The 21,606-nt window shown below is 40.7% G+C and overlaps 1 protein-coding gene across 1 annotated transcript in view; it reads right to left on the reverse strand.

The window, feature by feature from the left end:
• The window catches only part of mast2 (microtubule associated serine/threonine kinase 2), a 409,139-nt gene that overhangs the window by 60,702 nt on the left and 326,831 nt on the right, over positions 1-21,606 (reverse strand). The window contains 3 exon segments of the mRNA XM_078218609.1: positions 698-907; positions 7,010-7,085; positions 16,513-16,667. Coding sequence (XP_078074735.1) covers positions 698-907; positions 7,010-7,085; positions 16,513-16,667 — 441 coding nt within the window.

Here is a 21,606-nt window from a genome sequence, read left to right on the forward strand (position 1 = left end):
CAGTTACATGGGTAAGATGGGTATAGAGGGATATGTGCCAAATGCGAGCAATTGGGATCAGCTTAGGGGTTTAAAAAAAGGCGGCATGGACAAGTTGGGCCGAAGGGCCTGTTTCCATGCTGGAAACCTCTATGACTCTATTAAGTGTTAAATGTCATCAATTGTGGATCTCATAATCAGCCCAACAGTCACAGATTTATTCACCCCAAGTCTCCATTAACTGCCTTTCAGCAATAGCTTTCACACAAGCAGCAATAAAGCATGCTTAAAAACAGCAAATCGGTTTTTACTGCTGTCTTTGATGTGTTCCATGTGGGTGGTGGTGGTGTGTTCGGAGGGTGGTGGGGGCTGAATTTCTACATTTCAGTAAAAACTGGGCAGTTTGAAATGAGGATTTTACTTAGTGGTCAAGTAACAAAATTAAGTTACATCAGCAGCAAGAACAAAGTTTTCTGGAAATCTATATAGCAGATTTATTAGCATCTACAAAGGGGAAGAGAGGATAACATTTTAGTTAAACAATTGCATTTTTCTTTGCAAATTCACAACATTTGCAATTCTTTTATTTATATCTGCAGGAATGTTTTGTTGTTTGACTTCCATATTTTGTTTTTGAGAGAGGAAAAAAACTAACGTAACTTAATAGTAATAGACAAATAAGTTAGAATGCCATCATATTAAAGAACGAGATACTCACATCTTGCAGTAGCTTCTCCAGGTTTGCTTGCAGCTCAAAGAAGTATCTGGAGGTGATGAGCCCATCTCGGGATTTCGCCAGGCAGTCCCGAGCCAACTCAATAACCTGATGGTGGATAAAGCTGAGTACCCCATCGGCTAGTGGCAGCACATTCTCAGGAGCACTGGATGTGATGAACTCCTGGAGGTTCTCTTCCATTTGAGCCGTAGCCTATTGAGCGAAATTTGTTTACCATATTTCACCTGCAATAAATCTGATTTTTCTTGCTCTTTTGAATTTTAAACAAACTTGCTAAAGAGGTGTTGTTGCGGTATTGTCTTATCAAACATTTTAACAGATACATAAAAGGACCTTCCTTGCATTTATAAAGCATCTTTCACCAACCTTAGGACATCCTAATAAAGCACTTTACAATCTGTTTACTGATGTTTCGAAGACAAAACAGCATGTTGATTAGCATTTTCATCTGGCTGATTATATTTTCTTTTGCGAGACCGAGGCAAAGATGCAATAGTACAAGTGTAGGATGTCACCAAGGTTGAAAAGAACATGATGCAGTAAATTAAGCTTAGTTTTTAAAAGATCAAAGACCAAATAGAAGGAAAGATTGAGGGATGCGGAGACTGTGAGACATTTTGAAAACGTGCATAGGCAAATGAAGATGCAAGTTTTAATTCATTGAATAGTTAATATCTAACTATCAGTATGAAAAGGTACATTGGAAATAAGACCTAGAGCTTCCATAGTTTGGAGATACCAGGAAACAAAGATGAACTGAGTGTTGAATCACAATTACAATACAGTGGGGGAACATGAGGAATAAGCATGTAAGTAAATATGAGGAGAGTGAGAGAGTAACCCTCGATTCCCTTACTGATCACAAATCTATTTATCTATCTCAGCCTTAAATATATACAGGGACTCTGCCCCCTGTGGTAAGGAGTTCCAAAGACTCTCAACTCTCTGAGGTAAGAAATTGCTCCTCATCTCCTACTTAAATTAGTGCCCCTTTATTCTGAGACTATGCCCTCTGGTCCTAGACTCTTCCATGAGGGGAAACATCCTCTCAGCATTTACCCTATTTGAGCCCCTTAAGAATCATTCTTACATATAAAGGAGATGTACATAGAACATAGAACAGTACAGCACAGAACAGGCCCTTCGGCCCACAATGTTGTGCCGAGCTTTATCTGAAACCAAGATCAAGCTATCCCACTCGCTATCATCCTGGTGTGCTCCATGTGCCTATCCAATAACCACTTAAATGTTCCTAAAGTGTCTGACTCCACCATCACTGCAGGCAGTCCATTCCACACCCCAACCACTCTCTGCGTAAAGAACCTACCTCTGATATCCTTCCTATATCTCCCACCATGAACCCTATAGTTATGCCCCCTTGTAATAGCTCCATCCACCCGAGGAAATAGTCTTTGAACGTTCACTCTATCTATCCCCTTCATCATTTTATAAACCTCTATTAAGTCTCCCCTCAGCCTCCTCCGCTCCAGAGAGAACAGCCCTAGCTCCCTCAACCTTTCCTCAAGACCTATTCTCCAAACCTGGCAGCATCCTGGTAAATCTCCTCTGCACTCTTTCCAGCGCTTCCGCATCCTTCTTATAGAGAGGTGACCAGAACTGCACACAATATTCCAAATGTGGTCTCACCAAGGTCCTGTACAGTTGCAGCATAACCCCACGGCTCTTAAACTCCAACCCCCTGTTAATAAAAGCTAACACACTATAGGCCTTCTTCACAGCTCTATCCACTTGAGTGGCAACCTTTCGAGATCTGTGGATATGGACCCCAAGATCTCTCTGTTCCTCCACAGTCTTCAGAACCCTACCTTTGACCCTGTAATCCACATTTAAATTAGTCCTACCAAAATGAATCACCTCACATTTATCAGGGTTAAACTCCATTTGCCATTTTTCAGCCCAGTTTTGCATCCTATCTATGTCTCTTTGCAGCCTACAACAGCCCTCCACCTCATCCACTACTCCACCAATCTTGGTGTCATCAGCAAATTTACTGATCCACCCTTCAGCCCCCTCCTCTAAGTCATTAATAAAAATCACAAAGAGCAGAGGACCAAGCACTGATCCCTGTGGCACTTCGCTAGCAACCTGCCTCCAGTCCGAAAATTTTCCATCCAGCACCACCCTCTGTCTTCGATCAGACCGCCAATTACCTATCCAATTGGCCAACTTTCCCTCTATCCCACACCTCCTCACTTTCATCATAAGCCGACCATGGGGGACCTTATCATATGCCTTACTAAAATCCATGTATATGACATCAACTGCCCTACCTTCATCAACACACTTAGTTACCTCCTCAAAAAATTCAATCAAATTTGTGAGGCACGACTTGCCCTTCATGAATCCGTGCTGACTATCTCGGATTAATCCGCATCTTTTTAAATGGTCGTAAATCCCATCCCTAAGGACCTTTTCCATCAATTTACCAACCACCGAAGTAAGACTAACCGGTCTATAATTACCAGGGTCATTTCTATTCCCTTTCTTAAACAGAGGAACAACATTCGCCACTCTCCAGTCCTCTGGCACCATCCCCATGGACAGCGAGGACCCAAAGATCAAAGCCAATCCCTTGCCTCCCAAAGAATGCTAGGATATATTTCATCAGGCCCAGGGGACTTATCGACCTTCAGTTTATTCAAAACTGCCAGTACATCCTCCCTCCGAACAACTATTTCCTCCAGCCTATTAGCCTGTAACACCTTCTCTTCCTCAAAAACATGGCCCCTCTCCTTGGTGAACACTGAAGAAAAGTATTCATTCATCACCTTGCCTATCTCTACTGACTCCATACACAAGTTCCCACTACTGTCCTTGACCGGCCCTAACCTCACCCTGGTCATTCTTTTATTCCTCACATAAGAGTAAAAAGCCTTGGGGTTTTCCTTGATCCGACCCGCCAAGGACTTCTCATGTCCCCTCCTAGCTCGCCTAAGCCCCTTTTTCAGCTCATTCCTTGCGAAATTGTAACCCTCAATCGAGCCATCTGAACCTTGTTTTCTTATCCCTACATAAGCTTCCCTCTTCCTTTTCACAAGACATTCCACCTCTTTCGTGAACCATGGTTCCCTCACTCGGCCATTTCTTCCCTGCCTGACGGGGACATAGCTATCAAGGACACCCAGTATTTGTTCCTTGAAAAAGTTCCACTTTTCATTAGTGCCTTTCCCTGACAGTTTCTGTTCCCATCTTATGCCCCCTAATTCTTGCCTAATCGCATCATAATGACCTCTCCCCCAATTGTAAACCTTGCCCTGCCGTACGGCCCTATCCCTCTCCATTGCAATAACAAAAGACACCGAATTGTGGTCACTATCTCCAAAGTGCTCTCCCACAACCAAATCTAACACTTGGCCCGGTTCATTTCCCAGTACCAAATCCAATGTGGCCTCACCTCTTGTCAGCCTATCCACATATTGTGTCGGGAAACCCTCCTGCACACACTGCACAAAAACTGCCCCATCCGAACTATTTGACCTACAAAGGTTCCAATCAATATTTGGAAAGTTAAAGTCCCCCATGACAACTACCCTGTGACCCCCACACATATCCATAATCTGCTTAGCAATTTCTTCCTCCACATCTCTATTACTATTTGGGGGCCTATAGTTAACTCCTAACAACGTGACCGCTCCTTTCCTATTTCTAACTTCAGCCCATATTACCTCAGTGTGCAGGTCCCCCTCGAAGTGCCTTTCCGCAGCCGTTAGACTATCCTTGATTAACAATGCCACTCCTCCACCTCTTTTACCAGCTTCCCTACACTTACTGAAACATCTATACCCCGGAACGTCCAACAACCATTCCTGTCCTTGTTCTACCCACGTCTCCGTAATGGCTACAACATCGTAGTCCCAAGTACCAATCCACGGCCCAAGTTCATCTACTTTGTTCCGGATGCTCCTTGCATTGAAGTCGACACACTTCAACCCACCTTCCTGTCTACCGGTAGCCACCCTTGACCTTGATACCTTCCCCAATACCTCATCACCCTCAACACTGACTTCTGGACTACAACTCCTTTTCCCACTCCCCTGACAAATTAGTTTCAACCCCCCTGAAGAGCCGTAGCAAATTTCCCTCCCAGGATATTGGTGCCCCTCTGGTTCAGGTGCACCCCGTCCTGTTTGTACAGGTCCCACCTTCCCCAGAATGTGTTCCAATTATCCACGTATCTGAAACCCTCCCTCCTACACCATCCCTGCAACCACATGTTTAACTGCACTCTCTCCCTGTTCCTCAACTCGCTGGTAAATGAATTGGTAAATAAGAGAAGCAAACGAGACAAGTTTTTTTTTTACATAGAGGGTGGTAGGTGCCTGGAACTCGCTGCTGGGGGAAGTAGATATGATAGTGACTTTTAAGGGAATAGAGGTATATGTTCCCCGGAAGGGTAGGGAGTTTTAGTTCAGTCGGGCAGCATGGTCGGTACAGGTTTGGAGGGCCGAAGGGCCTGAATCCGATCTGTAATTTTCTTTGTTCTTTGATCTAATCCTATATGTTTCAATGAGATCAACTCTCATTCTTCTAAATGCTAATGACTAGAATCCCAGCCTGTTTAACCTTTCCTCATAAGACAATCACACCTTACCACATCCTAGTGAACTTTCTCTGAACTGCCTCTAATTAAGTAATATCTTTCCTTAAATAAGGGGACCAAAACTGCACACTGTACTCCAGATGTGGTCTCATCAGTACCTTGTACAATTGCAGCAAGACTTTACTACTCTTATATTCCAACCCCCTTGAAACAAGGGCCAACGTTTCATTAGTCTTCCTGATTATGTGCTGCACCTGTGTGCAACCTTGGTGTTGTGTTTGATCCTGAGGTGAGTTTTCAACCAGATAAACTAACCTTCAAGAAATCTGCCCACTTCCACCTTCACAGCATTACTCAACACAATGCTCACTGCCTCCACTCATTTGCTAATAAAACATATGTCCACACTGTTGTTACCGTTAGAACTAGGTACCCCAATCTTTTCCTGGCTAGCCTCCCATCTTGCATCCTACATCCTACATCAACTTATGCTCATCCAATATTCTGATACTCATATCCTAACTCACTCCAAATCTTATTCACCCTTCATTCCTTAGCTTGCTGACTCCAAGTCTGACAACACCTCAATTTTAAAATCCTCATCCCCCTTTTTCAAATCCATGGCTTTGCCCATCCCATTGACCGACAATCATTTGAGATCTCTGTGCTCTTCCATTTTCCAGCCTCATGCACGTTCTCAATTTTAATCACTGGTGGTTGTGCTTTCAGTTGCCTTGGCCCGAAGCTTTGGATTTTTCTTTCCAAACCCCTCTATCTCTCTCTCCTTTTAGGATGCTCTTTAGAACTTCTCTCTTTGAGCATGCTTTTGATCATCTAGTGTCACCTTCTGTCATTCAATGTCAAAAATGCCTTTATTGGTATCACTCGTGTTAAACATCTTAGGATGTTTTGCTATGTTTAATATATATATATGAGTGCAAGTTGTCATTGTTGCTATTCAGCTGGAGGCAAAAATGAGCCAAAAAGGACAATTTGCTCTTGAGGAGAATCAGCAAGTGTGTCATGGGGATAGAAGAGGGGTGTGAAGAAGGATTCATGGAAAATTACAACTTTGGTAAATGAATAAGAGAAGCAAATGCTGGATGAGTGGAAACAAAGCTGACACTTCTTTTTGACACAGTTGGATCAAGCACTCTAATACCAGATCTGCAAAAGTTACAAGCAGAGTTACTTTTGGATGCTTCAATGTAACCAAGGTAGCAGCTGCAAAAAGCTGGATCTGTACATGAAAGAACGGAGGGACAGGTACAACTGAACTAAAATAGAGAATCCAATCTGATAGAGGAGGAAGAGCGAGTTATAAAGCTCCCCATGTCAGCTAGAGTAACGTTCGCCCTTTCAATGGAATAGGTAGAAGGATCTGAAAAGGTGGTCTACAATTCGCAAAGACCAATCCAATTGATTTGACTTATAGGTCAAAAACAGATGGGACTGGTTATAGAATGTCCAAGCATTTACTAGTATGAGCGTAGCATCATATATGTTATATTGGAACACAAATAATTATATATTTTAGGAATGTGAAAACTCTACCTCTTTCTTTATAAGCAACTAAAGGGCAGTGGCACTAAAGTCTACTGAGTTTTCTAAATATTTTAAACAAATCATATTTACACAGATGTGTTGAATGAGAGCAGATATCTATGAATTCACCTTCAGGTAACAAATACATGTGTATAAATACTGCCTTTGAAAAGCTGATCAGCACTCACCTTCGGAAATCTTTCTTTATACACATGGTTCATCATTACTATCTCATTGTCATAGAAACAAGGGGATCGTCCGGGACTGTGATGTTAAAAGAAAAAGCACACAGAAAATGTGTAAGTAACAAGCCATATTAAATGTATTGTTATTTTTTAGGAATAATGTCAGTGTTTCATCAGTAACTGGACCATAAACTGAGAGTCATTTGCAGCTTAACTGGATCTGACACTTGCGTGAGGCAACACATTATGTCATGAGAAACTGTTTACAGATCACATTTACTCAATCAGAAATGTAATTACATGGCTAATTGCTCGAATAAAGAGCAAATGGCAGACAGTGTTTTTTAAATTCATTGTCGCTCTTAAGAAGATAGAATGTGAGTGCATTGCCCCCATTCACATTTCATTACGTATGTGGATTGTGTAGGTCCCAGCAAACACCACAAATAGATGCTGGAAAATGGACATCTGGCCCAATTTTACATACATAATCAGCATTAGCACAAGCATGGTAAGAAGTGCCCTTTGATGTACTGGTGCACAAGTTTTGTGTACGATACAACATACCTTTTTCGTAATTTGACTGTAGTTTCATGTAACTTATAGCAAGGTAATGCTAACATTTTCATCTGATGCATGAGGCACGAGTGTCAGGTAAATGATTTTGTTTATTCCATACAGATTTATTCGGTCAGTTGTATTTTAGGGTGTTTGTCCCTCAGGGAACCATGTTTCTGATCCAATTTATCATCGAAAGAATTTAGGTTAAACAATTGTTTCTATCAGATCCCATAAAGCATCATTTTGTTTATATATTGCACAAATGACAATGTTCTTCTAAGCCGCATGGTATAAAAGTTAATGCGCAGGTCACACACAAGTCAGCTTCCTGAGATTACTGTGCAGCCACGCAAAAGCATTTATTGGGGGTTTCAACAAATCATTTCTGTACTACTCCACAACATGAGATAATTTCTCAGAGGTCTCTTCCAGGCTTCTCTAGTCCTTTGTCATAATCGATAACCTTGACACCGGAATTGTTCTTTTTTGCATTGCCTTGTGTTTGTTTGACTGTCACTGGTTTTTAATGGCAGCCAGCCTGGATGCAGTATTCAAGGTTATAGATCACCTACTTTGACTTGCATTCAACTGTTTGGTCATGTAGTTAAACATCCTTCGTTGGTTACTGCCTTTCGTTGCTTAGACATTAGCATTGAGTGCACTAAGATGTGCATCATTTCACATGATCTATATATATATATATTACTTCCACTAATACATATTGTGGAAAGCATTGTGTAATTTCTCAATAGCCCTTTCTGATTCAACTGCCTCTCTTAGTTTCATAACACCTACAACTGAGACCACTCAGCATGGGTTTATGAAGCCCTGTTTTTTATTTAAGTTAGAAACAAAAGTGGTAGCAATACTGAACTCTGACGTACCCTACCCAGTACTTCCCCTCGCCTACAACATAACTTCTCTATGGGATACTCTGTTTTCTTCAACTATTTGCTTATTCATTCCCACAGTTTACCCTGAATCTGTAGAATTATGTTTTATTATTAACAATCAAGCATTACTCCTATGATTGTGACTATGTTGAAATGAACTACTCCAATAACTAGAAATACCTGGTAAAGTTACCCAATTGAAATTAAATCCACAAAGAAAGATACAAATTCAGTATCTGACCTTGTTATTCTCTTCAAATTAGGTTCCTAAAATTTGAATTAAGAGATTAGGATAATGTGCTCGACCAATGCAATATACCCTATAACCATTCAATCTTTGAATATTCAACCCAGTGGTATTATCATCAGACTATTAATCCAGAAACTCAGCTAATGTTCTCGGGACCTGGATTTGAATCCCGCCACGGCAGATGGTGGAATTTGAATTCAATTTTTTTTAAAACTGGAATTAAGAATCTCTACTGATGACCATGAAACCATTGTCGATTGTCAGAAAACCCCATCTGGTTCACTAAGGTCCTTCAGGGAAGAGAATCTGCTGTCCTTACCTGGACTGGCCTATGAATGACTCCAGAGCCACAACAATATGGTTGACTCTCAAGGAACCTCTGAAATGGTCTCCTAGAAAGCCACTCAGTTCAAGGGCATCTAGGGATGGGTAAATAAATGCTGGCCAGCCAGTGGCACTCATATCCCATGAATGAATTTTTAAAAATTTACAGAAAAACAAAAAATGCTAAAAATACCCAACAGGCTCTTCAGCATCTAAAATGCAAAAAGATAGGTTAATGGTTTGTGAGGAGATCCTGTTCAGTACTTTCGCATATTTTGTTTCTATTACATTTGTAACCTATGTATAGATTATACATGTATTACATGTACAAACTATTTTATAATATGAATTGATTATAAATGTATTTTGCATTACTAGCTCAAAATTTCCTTTAGTGGAAGTAAAATTGAAAATACGGAAGGAAGAGCAGCAGCAATTAAAAATGAGATATAAACCTGGTGAAATTACATCATAGGACTACTTGCATGCCAGAAAGCAGATGCAGCATGTGACAGACAGAGCTAAGCAATCCCACCACCAAGAGATCAGATCTAAGCTCCGCAATCTTGCTACATCCTGTCGTGAATGGTAGTGGACAATTGAATAACGAACTGGAGGAGAAGGCCCCTCAAATATCCCCATCCTCAATAATGAGGGAGTCCAGCACATCAGCACAAAAGACAATGGCTCACTTTTAAAAATCGTATTTTTAAAAATTCCTCCATGGCCTTGTTCTTTGTATCCCTAGAATTCCCCTAGATCGCCTCCAATGTTGGCTTCTTGCACATCCCCCTATTGTAATCGCTCTACCACTAGCAACTATGCTTTCATCTGTCAAGATCAAAACCTCCGGAATTCCCTTCCTAAACCTCTCTGCTTCTCTAGTTCTCTCCTTCCTTTCAGACACTCCTTATGCCTACCCCTCTCGGTCACCTGTCCTGATATCTTATGTGGCTATGTGTAAAATGTATTTTATAACAGTCCTGTGAAGTATCCTGGAAATCTTGTACTATGTTAGAGGCTACATAAATATAAGTTGTTGCTTCAAGTTGGTTAACTATATTGTTACTGAGTTAGTAACTATGTTTCCTGCGGTTTAAGATCCCAGCATGGAAAGCTATTCAAAGTTGCTTGTGGCCTGGTTCTGTAGTTTTAGTAACCTGTGTCACCATCAAGCATTCCTGACTGACAATCATAATTAAATGTAGGATGGATCTCTTCCTATTCTTCCCAACAATGTGCCTTAATTCCAATCTCAAAAGAGTGCTTTTCTCAGCACAGGTTTAGCAAGTGATTTCCCCTATCAGCAATCAAGACTCAAAGGAAGATTGCAAAATTGATGTCAAATTATGATAGCATTGTGGCACAGGCTTCATTTGGGACCTTACAATCTATAGCGATTTTCATCACATGGTCGGAGTTAGATTCAAACCAGGCACCAGAATTGAAAGAAAAACATAATCCTTCTCATTTCTTTCCCTTTTCAGAGTCTTTTATATTTACCTTCCATCAGGTTCTATTATTTGCCATTGAAAATTATGATCGTGTCTTATTTTTGGCCTTTGTGCAAATGTTGATATAGTCCCCAACAGTGTAAGCTCAGTTGTATTTTCAAAACCATCTTTCAAATAGAATTCAGAAGGAAGATGTTTTTTTTCCCCATTTATTTCCCTCCCATCACTGTGCTTAATAAATTTCATTTCAATATCATGCAGCCATTTTATTTCCATCCTCATCAATCCTCCTGTCACCCTGGAAATGATGCATGGAATTTAAGGAAAGCCAACAAATTGTTGATGACCTCATCTCTGAGGGAGCATGCTGTTGCATCCCTCCCAGTAACATCCTTCACAATTATAAATCTATTAGACAGGAATGACATTTAAGTAATTTCTCAGTTGACGTTTGCCTAATAAATGAATAAACACCAGGTCTGTGTATTGTCTTGCTCTGGCCCATTGTTGGATAATTCATAAGGTGAGTAGAAAACTTGGCTGCCAGTTACTTATAGAATGAGACTTTAAAATATAATATAGCAACATTAGAAATCAGCCTAAACATGTAAAAAGCAGATCAGATTATTGTTTTGAATATTTAAATGTTTATTTTGAGGTGATCTGAAAAATGTTCATACTGATGAAGTGAAGCCTCCGGGATGCTTTTCTATATTAAAATGTGCTTTATGAATATAAGTTATATGAAGACACATTCCAGTAACGTGCCCTTTTGTAGTAATTTGGACAATTGTAACTGTTTATGTGAAGTGTACAATCTGGACATCTATTTACAACAAATTGTAAATAGGCCTTTGGGGAATTTCACAGTAACTTCATTGCAGTGTTAATAACATCCTTTATTAGTCACAAACCTTACTCGTGACTAATAAATAAACTTTGTTTTTTACTTTACTTTCTTATAGTCATTCAAGCAGTGTAGTAAGCACAGGTTTTAATTCATTGTTTTAATTCATAATGTTGCTTGCCTACTGCAAATTTTCACTTTTTAAAAAGGGACTTCCATTTTTTTCAGGTTTTGAAAATGAGGAGTCAATAAACATTCCTATCACAATAAGCTGTGCAGCTAATTTACTTTATATTCCATGTTATTTAATGAACAAAAAATATTTTATCTAGTCAAGGATGTTATTATAATAGAGTGCACTTATGAAACATAAAAGCACTGAACATAATATTTCTCTATATTGCTGGATAACGGGTAGATAGTTTCTCTATATTGCTGGATAACGGGTAGATAGTTTTCTGATCGATAAGGGAATTAGGGGATATGGGGAGCAGGCGGGTAAGTGGAACTGATTCGCTTCAGATCAGCCATGATCTTGTTGAATGGCGGGGCAGGCTCGAAGGGCCAGATGGCCTACTCCTGCTCCTATTTCTTATGTTCTTATGTTCTTATAACAAAATTCTAACTCTCATTTAAAAATCATCAGTTTGCTGCACTATAATTTTCCAAAGTTAAAGTTAATGCCCAACATTATTTTTCATTATTGAGAACAAAGAATGAGTTTACAATAATTTTAGAATCTAGGATGTGTGGGAGTGAATTGCAAGGTAACAATCTAATTATCAGGTTTCAATGTTGTCAAACAATAAACCCCAAGCAGCAGTTTAAGTCATCAAAATCCTAACACTGAATTACTTTGATTGTTGGGTAACAGTCATCTTGTTCCTTCTTCCCACACAAGAGCATAACAATAGTTCTTCAACATCTTCTATTTATAAAGCACCTTTCATATGGACTGACATAAAAGTGTGCTTCATGTCAAATAATGATTTTTATTCCACTGGCTGGAAACCCAAATTGAACCTTTTAAAAACAGAGACTAAAGGTGACCTGAGCTTGCAGCCAAAGATGGCTACCCAATTTGCATCACCGTACCTTCCACATTCCAACCCTCTGGGATGGAGACACCACGCCTGCAAAGACCCTTCAAAGACAATGAGAACATGATGAGTCATATACCCTGTCCTCATTGGCAAGGCAGCAAGGCAGCAATTAACCAAGGTATTGAACAGGGTGTTTCCAAGCATGAACTCAAGCTGTAATGGGAATATGCTTTAACCCCAATCACTTGAACAATGGGACCTGGTTGAGAGAGGGGGATTCCCATATACGAAGTGACTAAGTTGCAAGGTAGAACATACTCATAATGACCATGTTTGAGTCACTGGGTGATGGTCATGTGACAGACCCATCCTTTGTGTGTTTAAGCTTCTGCAAATTTTCAAACCCTGTTTCTGGCCATGACCACTCAGGGACACCACAGAAACTTCTTGAAGGAAATCAACCCTGAACCAGTGTCCCCAACAGAACAACCAAGTAAGCTGGTTACATCTTAAAATCACATTCATGAGGCCACCAAACTCATTCTGAAGTCAACCGAATCACCAAACTACAGACTGCACGTGTCTGTGCAATTTTCCAGCGCAAGATGGAAAGTTTACTACAGGACCTACTAAAGGTGTTTGTCAATCGAGGTGATGTTCTGATTACAGGCGTATCCAAAGAGAAGCATCTGGCAATTCTTGAAGAAGTTTTAAGGAGATTTAAGCAGGCCAAAAAGGGAGAAATGTATGTTCCAGGCTCATGAAGTAACTTACTTAGGGCTCAAAGTGCAAGCAAAAGGGCTGCACCCTATGAAGGGGAAGATGAAAGCAATTAAGGAAGCACTGGCCCCCGGAAAAGTATTGGAATTGTTTTTTTTTAAGGAATGGTGAACTATAATGGGAGATTTATTCCTAATCTTTCTATAGTGTTGGCAACCCTACACACAATGCTCAAGAAGCACCAGAGGCGGTGGTGGGAAGAGCATCAGAAAGGAGCCCTTGAACAGATTAAACAGGCATTGCAGTAATCCAGTCTCTTAGTTCATTTTGATCCCTTGAGAGAATAATTCTTACTTTTGCTGCATCTCCTTACGGAATCACACAACATGGAAGATGGTGCAGAAAGACCGATCGTCTACGCCTTGAGGACTCTAACCGTTGCTGAAAAAGCTTACTCTCAACTAGCCATCATCATCTGAGTGAAGAAGTTCCATCAGTCCATTTATGAATGGCATTTCATTGTAGTTACTGACCATAAACCCCACTGGGCCTATTTAAGAGCGATAAGGCCATTCCCACAGCTTCAGCGAGGGTCCAATGCTGGACTCTATTGGTCGCAGCCTAAAAGTATACTTTTCAACATAGACCAGGTGCAGGCACACACATTTCAAACACTTTAAGCTGCCTTATCCTACCCAAAGTATATCGTCTCCACTGGTATGCTCCTTCAGGTCAGCGCAATTAAACTCCTTTCAGATAAAAAGAGTTAATTTGTAAAGAAGATGGATTATTATGGGGAGCAAGAGTAGTTGTTCGTATTCCCACTAGAAAGTTATTGCTACAAGTTGCATTGTGTCCATCCTGGGATGATGAAGATGGATGGGGATTTCAGTATCTGAGGAGTCGCGAATGGTGCTGAATGTTATGCAATCATCAGTGAACATCCCACTTCTGACCTTATGATAGAGGGAAGACCACTGACGGAGCAGCTAAAGATGGTTGGGCCTAGGAACCCCTGCAGCGATGTCTCAGGACGGAGAGGACTGGCTTTGAGATAATCAACACATTGGCAGAAAGTTTGAAAATCAGAGGATGCTGATTTAAGGGACACGGCAACAGAGGGAAAATGAGGAAATGTTTTAACGTGGTGAGTGGCCAGGATCTGGAATGTACTACCTGAGCGCGAGGTGGAAGCAGATTCCATCAGGGACTTCAAGAACAAGTTGAATGGGAAATTGAAGGGAAAATATTTACAGGGTTACGGGGTTGAAGAAGCACATCAGATCAGCCATGATCTTATCGACTGAAGGAGCAGGCTTAAGGGGCAGAATGGCCAAGTACATAAGAACTAGGAAGCAGGAGTAGGCCATCTGGCCCCTCGAGCCTGCTCCGCCATTCAATAAGATCATGGCTGATCTTTTTGTGGACTCAGCTCCACTTATCTGACCGCTCACCCGCCAACCCTGTACTCAGTACTTCTCCTATTATGTTACTTTACAATTACACAACACATTGGCAAGGTCACTTTTGGAGTATTGCGCACAATTCTGGTCGCCCTCTATAGGAAGGATGTTAATAAGCTGGAAAGCTGCAAAAAGGATTTACAGGGATGTTACCGCGACTGGAAGGTTTGAATTATAAGGAGGTTGGATAGGCTGGAACTTTTTTTCCCTTGAGTGCAGAAGGATGAGGATTGACCTTATAAAGGTTTATAAAATCATGAGGGGCATAGATAAGGTGAATAGCCACGGTCTTCTCCCCAGGGTAGGGGAGTCCAAAACTAGAGGGCATAGATTTAAGGTGAGAGGGGAAAGTTTAAAAGGGTCCTGAGGGGGCAACTTTTTCCACACAGAGGGCGGTACGTAAATGGAATGAGCTGCCAGAGAAGGTGGTAGAGGCAGGTACAATTATAACATTTAAAATACATTTAGGCATGTACATGGATAGGAAAGCTTTCGCGAGATATGGGCCAAATGCAGGCAATGGGATTAGTTCAGTTTAGGAAACCTGGCCGGCATGGACGAGTTGGGCCGAAGGGCCTATTTCCATGCTGTACATCTCGATAACGCTATGCTCACATGCAGCTATGTGTGGAGGCCCAGGATAGACACCAATGTTGAGAATCTGGTGAAACAATGTTACCAATGTCAAATGCAGCAAAAATTGAAATCCACGGCCTGAATGCACCCTTGGGAGTGGCCAGGTCGACCATGGGTCTGACGACACGTCAATTTTTCAGGCCTGCTTATAACAGATGTGCACTCTAAATGGCTGGACATACACGAAATGAAGTCCACGACCTCATCAGCAATGGTCAAGAAATTGTTACAGACATTTGCCACTCAGGGGTTCCCCGAGATGCTAGTATCCAATAGTGAGACTGCTTTCACTAGTGAAGAGTTCCAGCATTTCATGAGAACAAATGGCATTTAACATATGTGAACTGCACCGTACCACCCTGCTTCAAATGGACTGGCTGAGAGAGCTGTCCAAACATTCAAAGCCACCATGAGGAAACAGTCATCAGCCTCGCTACAAACCAATTCAGATAGCAGCATCCGCAGTAATTTGCTTTTATCTCTACAAACCAAACTGGCCCATTTCCTAATCGCCGTTAGAACAGTACCCCAAGTCACCACTGGTGTTACACCTGGCAAGGGTGGTGCAAACAGGATACATCCTTGAAACTGAGACATCACCAATCGAGACTGACAGCCATCACTGGCGTGTCGGGTTATTAATAGAATGAACATCGAAAAGTTCTGTTTTTTAAAGGGATTTTTAAAATTACTGCAAACCTCATGATGAATTTGTTTACATTCATCATGAAAAAAGATTGTCATGTTTCAGCAAAGCACATAATATGAATGTGAAGCGCAGCAAAACTGGATTATGACCACGACAAAATATCCTCAGTGGTCAAGCCAAAAATGAGAAGAATTGACAAAAGAAGATAAGCTGTGGATGGGGGAAAGAGTGTGTTCATCAATGCTGGAATCTGAATTTTCTAATCTATCTTTAGAAATCTAATACTTGGTCTCAAATATTTGAACAAGGGCACGTGTTTTCAATAGTGTCTGACTTGCATCAAAAAAATACCCATTAACAAATACTCAGATGAAGCCACTTCTTGCCACTCAATGTCACTAGCATGCTTTGCAGATATAATTTCAGTGCGTAATTTATAAATCATCAGCTGAAGGTTCGTAAAGAGGGATGTCTGCTTTGTGAAGGCTTGCCTTCAGTGAAAATTATTGCACCTCAATCTTAGACAATCATTATATAAAACAATCAATACTTCAGGTGCACAGGAATTCAAACAAATGAATACTGACTCTTTTGCTGCAATTCCTGCTTAAGTAATGTTACATTTAGGCTGACATGCCTGTCAAGTTTTATTTTTACGGTACTAACCTGAGGCTACGTGATCGAGGACGCATGGCAGGAGACTGTCGTCCATCATCATCTGTGATGCTCTCTGTGCTGAAGTGCTTGCTGAGGAAATGCAGTTCATCGGCGGTGGGCTGATATGGCAGCTGGTGAAGTTTTTCCTGTGATGAGCAGGATGACTGTGTGCAGTAAACAAAGTCTTTCTAAGTACTATTTCCCATTAGTCTCAACTCCATTGCTCTAAGTGACTAGAGCATGGGAGTGAAGGAATTTTTTTTAAAAAAGCATTCAAGGCAAAATGAAAACATCAAATAAATCTGCTAATTTCATCAATATGATGCCACTTGCTACACCAAATTTTGACTGATGTCGGCACCTCAAGCCTACACAATTATGGATTACATCACAGTTAACCCACTCCTGTAAAGCAAAGCACATTTATTACAAAAGTAAAATGTAATTTTTAAGACAGCATATCTTTTCTTAAAACACAGCTGCTGAAATACACACACATTATATATTTCTTTTTTTAAACAAGAAAATCATTCTGGGCGATAAGTAGAATAATGCTAGTTCTAATTTTCACAGGACGTGTTTCAAGAATGTACATACAGGGATTCTATTAAAAGTCTACAGGTCGATAATGTTCCTCATCATTTCCATTTAATTATTCTAGCAGGATTGTTTTAATTCCAAGGAAGCCGCAGTTCTGACTGAAGTGGTCTAAGTGTAGTCTTTCCTATTACAAGTAGTATGACAACAAATATCTAAACAAAGAACTTCATTTATTATTTCATTTAACCATTATTTCTCTCTCAAGTGCCAACCCTGAAAAAGTTTTCAATATGATTTCTCTATCTCTTGCATTCTATTTAACTTCATTGTTTTCGTTTTCTTGCCCTTGATTCTTACTTTTGAAGCATTGCTCTTACAGACATACCTTCTTTCTCACCACCTGCCACCACTGCTTATGAACTCCAACTGGACTCCAGCTTAAGTTTCACCCTTCCCCTTTTGGATCCACTCATGACCACCAAAGCCTTTGAGTTATGCAACTTGACTCTGACTACAGCTTTCAACACTTCACACCATCCACCCTCTCCAGCAGGCCACATGTGCACTCTTGACCTCTCTCTCCAATTTATACCTTAGCTGCCCTGATCATTAATTTTATACATCCTCCATCTCATCCAACAAAACAAAAAGAGTTTTGTTTACTTTAATTATTTAAGAACCAGAGATTTAATTAATTCTGAGTGCAGTTCTACTTGCTAATCCTTCAGCCCCTTCACTTTCATGAACTTATTTATTACATGCTTTTCACCATTCCCTCTGCCCTCCATTTTCTGATACCCAATGATCTGTTTAAGCAAATGCCTTAGCTCAATGGAATGAGTTTTGAGCTTGTAAGATTTCTTCCGTAGCTTCCACCTCTTTATTTTGTCCAAGGACATGCTGGTTAGGTGGAATGGCCATGCTAAATTGCCCTTTTGTGACCAGGGATATGTAGGTTAGGTGGTAAATGCGTGGGGTTATGAGGATAGGGCAGGGGGAGGGTGAATTAGGGTAAGATGCTCTTTCCAAGAGTGGCTGCAGACTCGTTGGGCCAATTGGCCTCCTTCTGCACAGCAGGGATTCTATGGTTCTAAGGGACTTGCTGTCCACCCCACTAAGTATCTGATCACTTCTCCAATCTCGAGCCTTCTCAATCTCCTTAAGCCCCTTCCTTTAAAGTTTTACCTATTCTTGATCTTTATACTGACATTAAGTGTCTCCGTTTCATTACCCCTTAACTATTTCTATGCCTCTCTGTTCTCTAATTTCTCAGTTCTAAACCATTTTTAGACCAAGGAAAAAAGAGATGTTCAAGAAGATCAGGCCAAGGGCAAGTAGCCATTGAGCTAAGTAAGGACCCTCTCCCATGCTGACTGAAAATTTTCCAATTGGCAAATGAGGTCCACATTGCAGCCGAAGACAGCCTTGAGAGAGAATGTGGCCTCCTGGAGAGAGGAAGGAAGAGTTTCATCCCAAAGGTTACCATTCCAGCCATTCGCCACTGCACCCAACATGGCCATGGTTGGTGCTGGCCATACAGTGAAGCAGTTGCCTGGCAGTTGCAGCTATTTTAAATCCATCTTCTTTTAATCTGATCTTCAGAGAAAACTGTCATTGTCACATGTCCTGTTTCGCTCTGTGATGGCATTGGTAGCTTCCACTTCAGATAGTGCGACTGCCAATGTGTCATTGCTGGAGGACCTCCAATTGGCCCTCTGGCCTCAGCAGTTCACACACTTTCCTTGACTGGATGGCAAGTAGCTCTCTGATCACTAATTTGCCCACTCTTCAAAAATCATGTCGGGAGACTAGTTTCAACATGGTGTAGTTTCTACATCCACATCTGAATCCAACATTGGGGTCCTAATCCCAAACTAAAGCCAGACCATGGTCTCTGAACCATAATTTTACTATGGTTGAGTTCTAAGTAACCATTCCCCAAGCTATGACTGATCTTATCTCTCTATCTCCTCTCGAAAGCTTCCCAGCCCCACATTTTGCAATATTGTCAAAATACTGAATGCTTGTGGTGTAGGGAACATTTGACATTGTTTGAGAACAGGGTAGGAAAATGGACTTTTGTGTCAAAAATCTTCAAAACATTGGCAGGGGTCTGGGCCTGTGGTGTGGATCTATTCCTATTTGCACGATTGGCAGACCCATTGTTCTTTGTTTTCATTTTCTACCTCATCAAGTCTTTCTAAACTTTACTTTTTTTTATTACTTCCGCCACCTAATGTTCATTAGCCTATGTGTAAACAATATATCTCAAAAACCTATGAATGGATTTCAACAAAACTTGGTACATAGAGGTAAGGCCCAAGGAAGAACTGAATAGTTTTTGGCTAAGATGTAGATCCAGATACAGAACTTAGAGAATTTTTTTTACTAATCTGTTAACGTTGGGAGATAGAATGAGTTGACTTTTTTTAAAAAAAAGAATGTTGTGGGTTGTTTTATTTAGAATGTTGATTGTTTTAGAATCTTGTAGATTGTTTCAGCCTCTGTGATGCAATTTATCACAACTGTCAAAATGTGAGCAGAGTTTTCAGAACAGGTTACTGGATGAAGATGGGCCTGAAGCCTCCTCAGTGAGATGGAAGCTCTGAGTAAAAGGATGACTTTTTTCAGCTTTGATGATCAACCAGGCAGGGAAAAGCCTCAAGGAGGAGTTGCATAACAGTAATGTTGAGTTAACACAACATGGTGGAGGTATGTGCTCCACTGAGTGCCCTCTCAACTTGTTTCTCATACTTTTATTGTGTAGGAACCTCTCTCTTTTGTCTTTTTCCTGCCAACTATTTGCCCTTTTTCATATGCTGGCATTAATTGACCTAATTATCTAGATGTTTCTAAGTTATTTAATACACCAATTTCCTTTATATGTTTGCCATGTTTGTAGGTTCTCCCTTCAGCTCCTCTCCAGTAAACACATAAGAATTGTCAGAACCTGTCTTTTCAGATGGTGACTGGCAGGTGTTTCCTGCAATTTCTGGTTTTTTTATTACAGATTTTGAGCCATTTTTATTTGATTACTATTTTTTCTTTAAATCACTTGGAAGAAAAATATGGGATTTGGTCAGATGAGCACTGACAGCATGGTCAAATGTATTTAATCTGGGACAAATCTCTTTCACAATGACCTTCACAATGATTTTCAACACTCAATATACATAATGGAAGGATAATTAAAGTTTAAGGTAATGCAAGTATTTCCAAATCTTTAATGTTCGGCAGCAGCATCAATAATAAATATAAAAAGTAAACATTTCCAGATATTCACTGTTATTATACAAATGATACTTGGAACACAACTCGTAATCGAAATAAAGGCCTTGGTTTGCTGAAAAGATTTTTCCCAAAATGACGCCAGCAACTGCTGATATTGAACAATCAGTGATCCTCCCAAAATGAAGAACATGCTTACAACAAGAGGAGATTGCTCCCGCTAATTACATCAACACATCTGGTTGAATAAGCAGTATCCAAAATCAAAAAAGGTTGGTTAATTTGCCATTGCTGTTGCCAGCACATATTTAATCACTTGGTTATACAAACAGAATGACACTTGCAAATGTAAGAAAAGGTATTAGCAAATATTTTCCATGTGCCCTGATTTTACTAAAAGAATGGAAACACAAATTGTTATCAAGAAGTACAAGAAACACAAAGGACAAAGATAAAAGCAGCATTTAAACAAAGAGCAGCTCAGAAATAGGAGGAAGCAGATAGAGAAATAGAAACATAGAAAAACTACAGCACAATACAGGCCCTTCAGCCCACAAAGTTGTGCCAAACATGTCCCTACCTTAGCGATTACAAGGCTTACCTCTAACCCTCTATCATAGAATCATAGAAACCCTACAGTACAGAAGGGTCTATCTTACTAGGTTCCATGTACTTTTCTAAAAGTCTCTTAAAAGACCCTATCGAATCCACCTCCACCACCGTTACTGGCAGCCCATTCCACGCACCCACCACCCTCTGCGTGAAAAACTTACCTCTGACATCTCCTCTGTACCTCCTCCCCAGCACCTTAAACCTGTGTCCTCTTGTGGCAACCATTTCAGCCCTGGGAAAAAGCCTCTGACTATCTACTCGATCAATACCTCTCAACATCTTATACACCTATCAGGTCACCCCTCATCCTTCATCTCTCCAAGGAGAAATGGCTGAGCTCACTCAACCTATCCTTATAAGGCATGCTCCCCAACCCAGCCAACATCCTTGTAAATCTCCTCTGGACCCTTTCTATGGCTTCCACATCCTTCCTGTAATGAGGCGACCAGAACTGAGCACCGTACTCCAAGTGGGGTCTGACCAGGGTCTTATATAGCTGCAACATTATCTCACAACTACTAAACTCAATTCCTCGATTGATGAAGGCCAGTACATCATATGCCTTCTTAACCACAGCCTCAACCTGCACAGCTGCTTTGAGCGTCCTATGAACTCGGACCCCAAGATCCTTCTGATCTTCCACTCTGCCAAGAGTCCTACCATTATTATATTCCGCCATCCTATTTGACCTGCCAAAATGAACCACCTCACACTTATCTGGGT

The sequence above is a fragment of the Mustelus asterias genome, chromosome 8 (genome assembly GCF_964213995.1).
Source record: "Mustelus asterias chromosome 8, sMusAst1.hap1.1, whole genome shotgun sequence".
Taxonomy (NCBI): domain Eukaryota; kingdom Metazoa; phylum Chordata; class Chondrichthyes; order Carcharhiniformes; family Triakidae; genus Mustelus; species Mustelus asterias.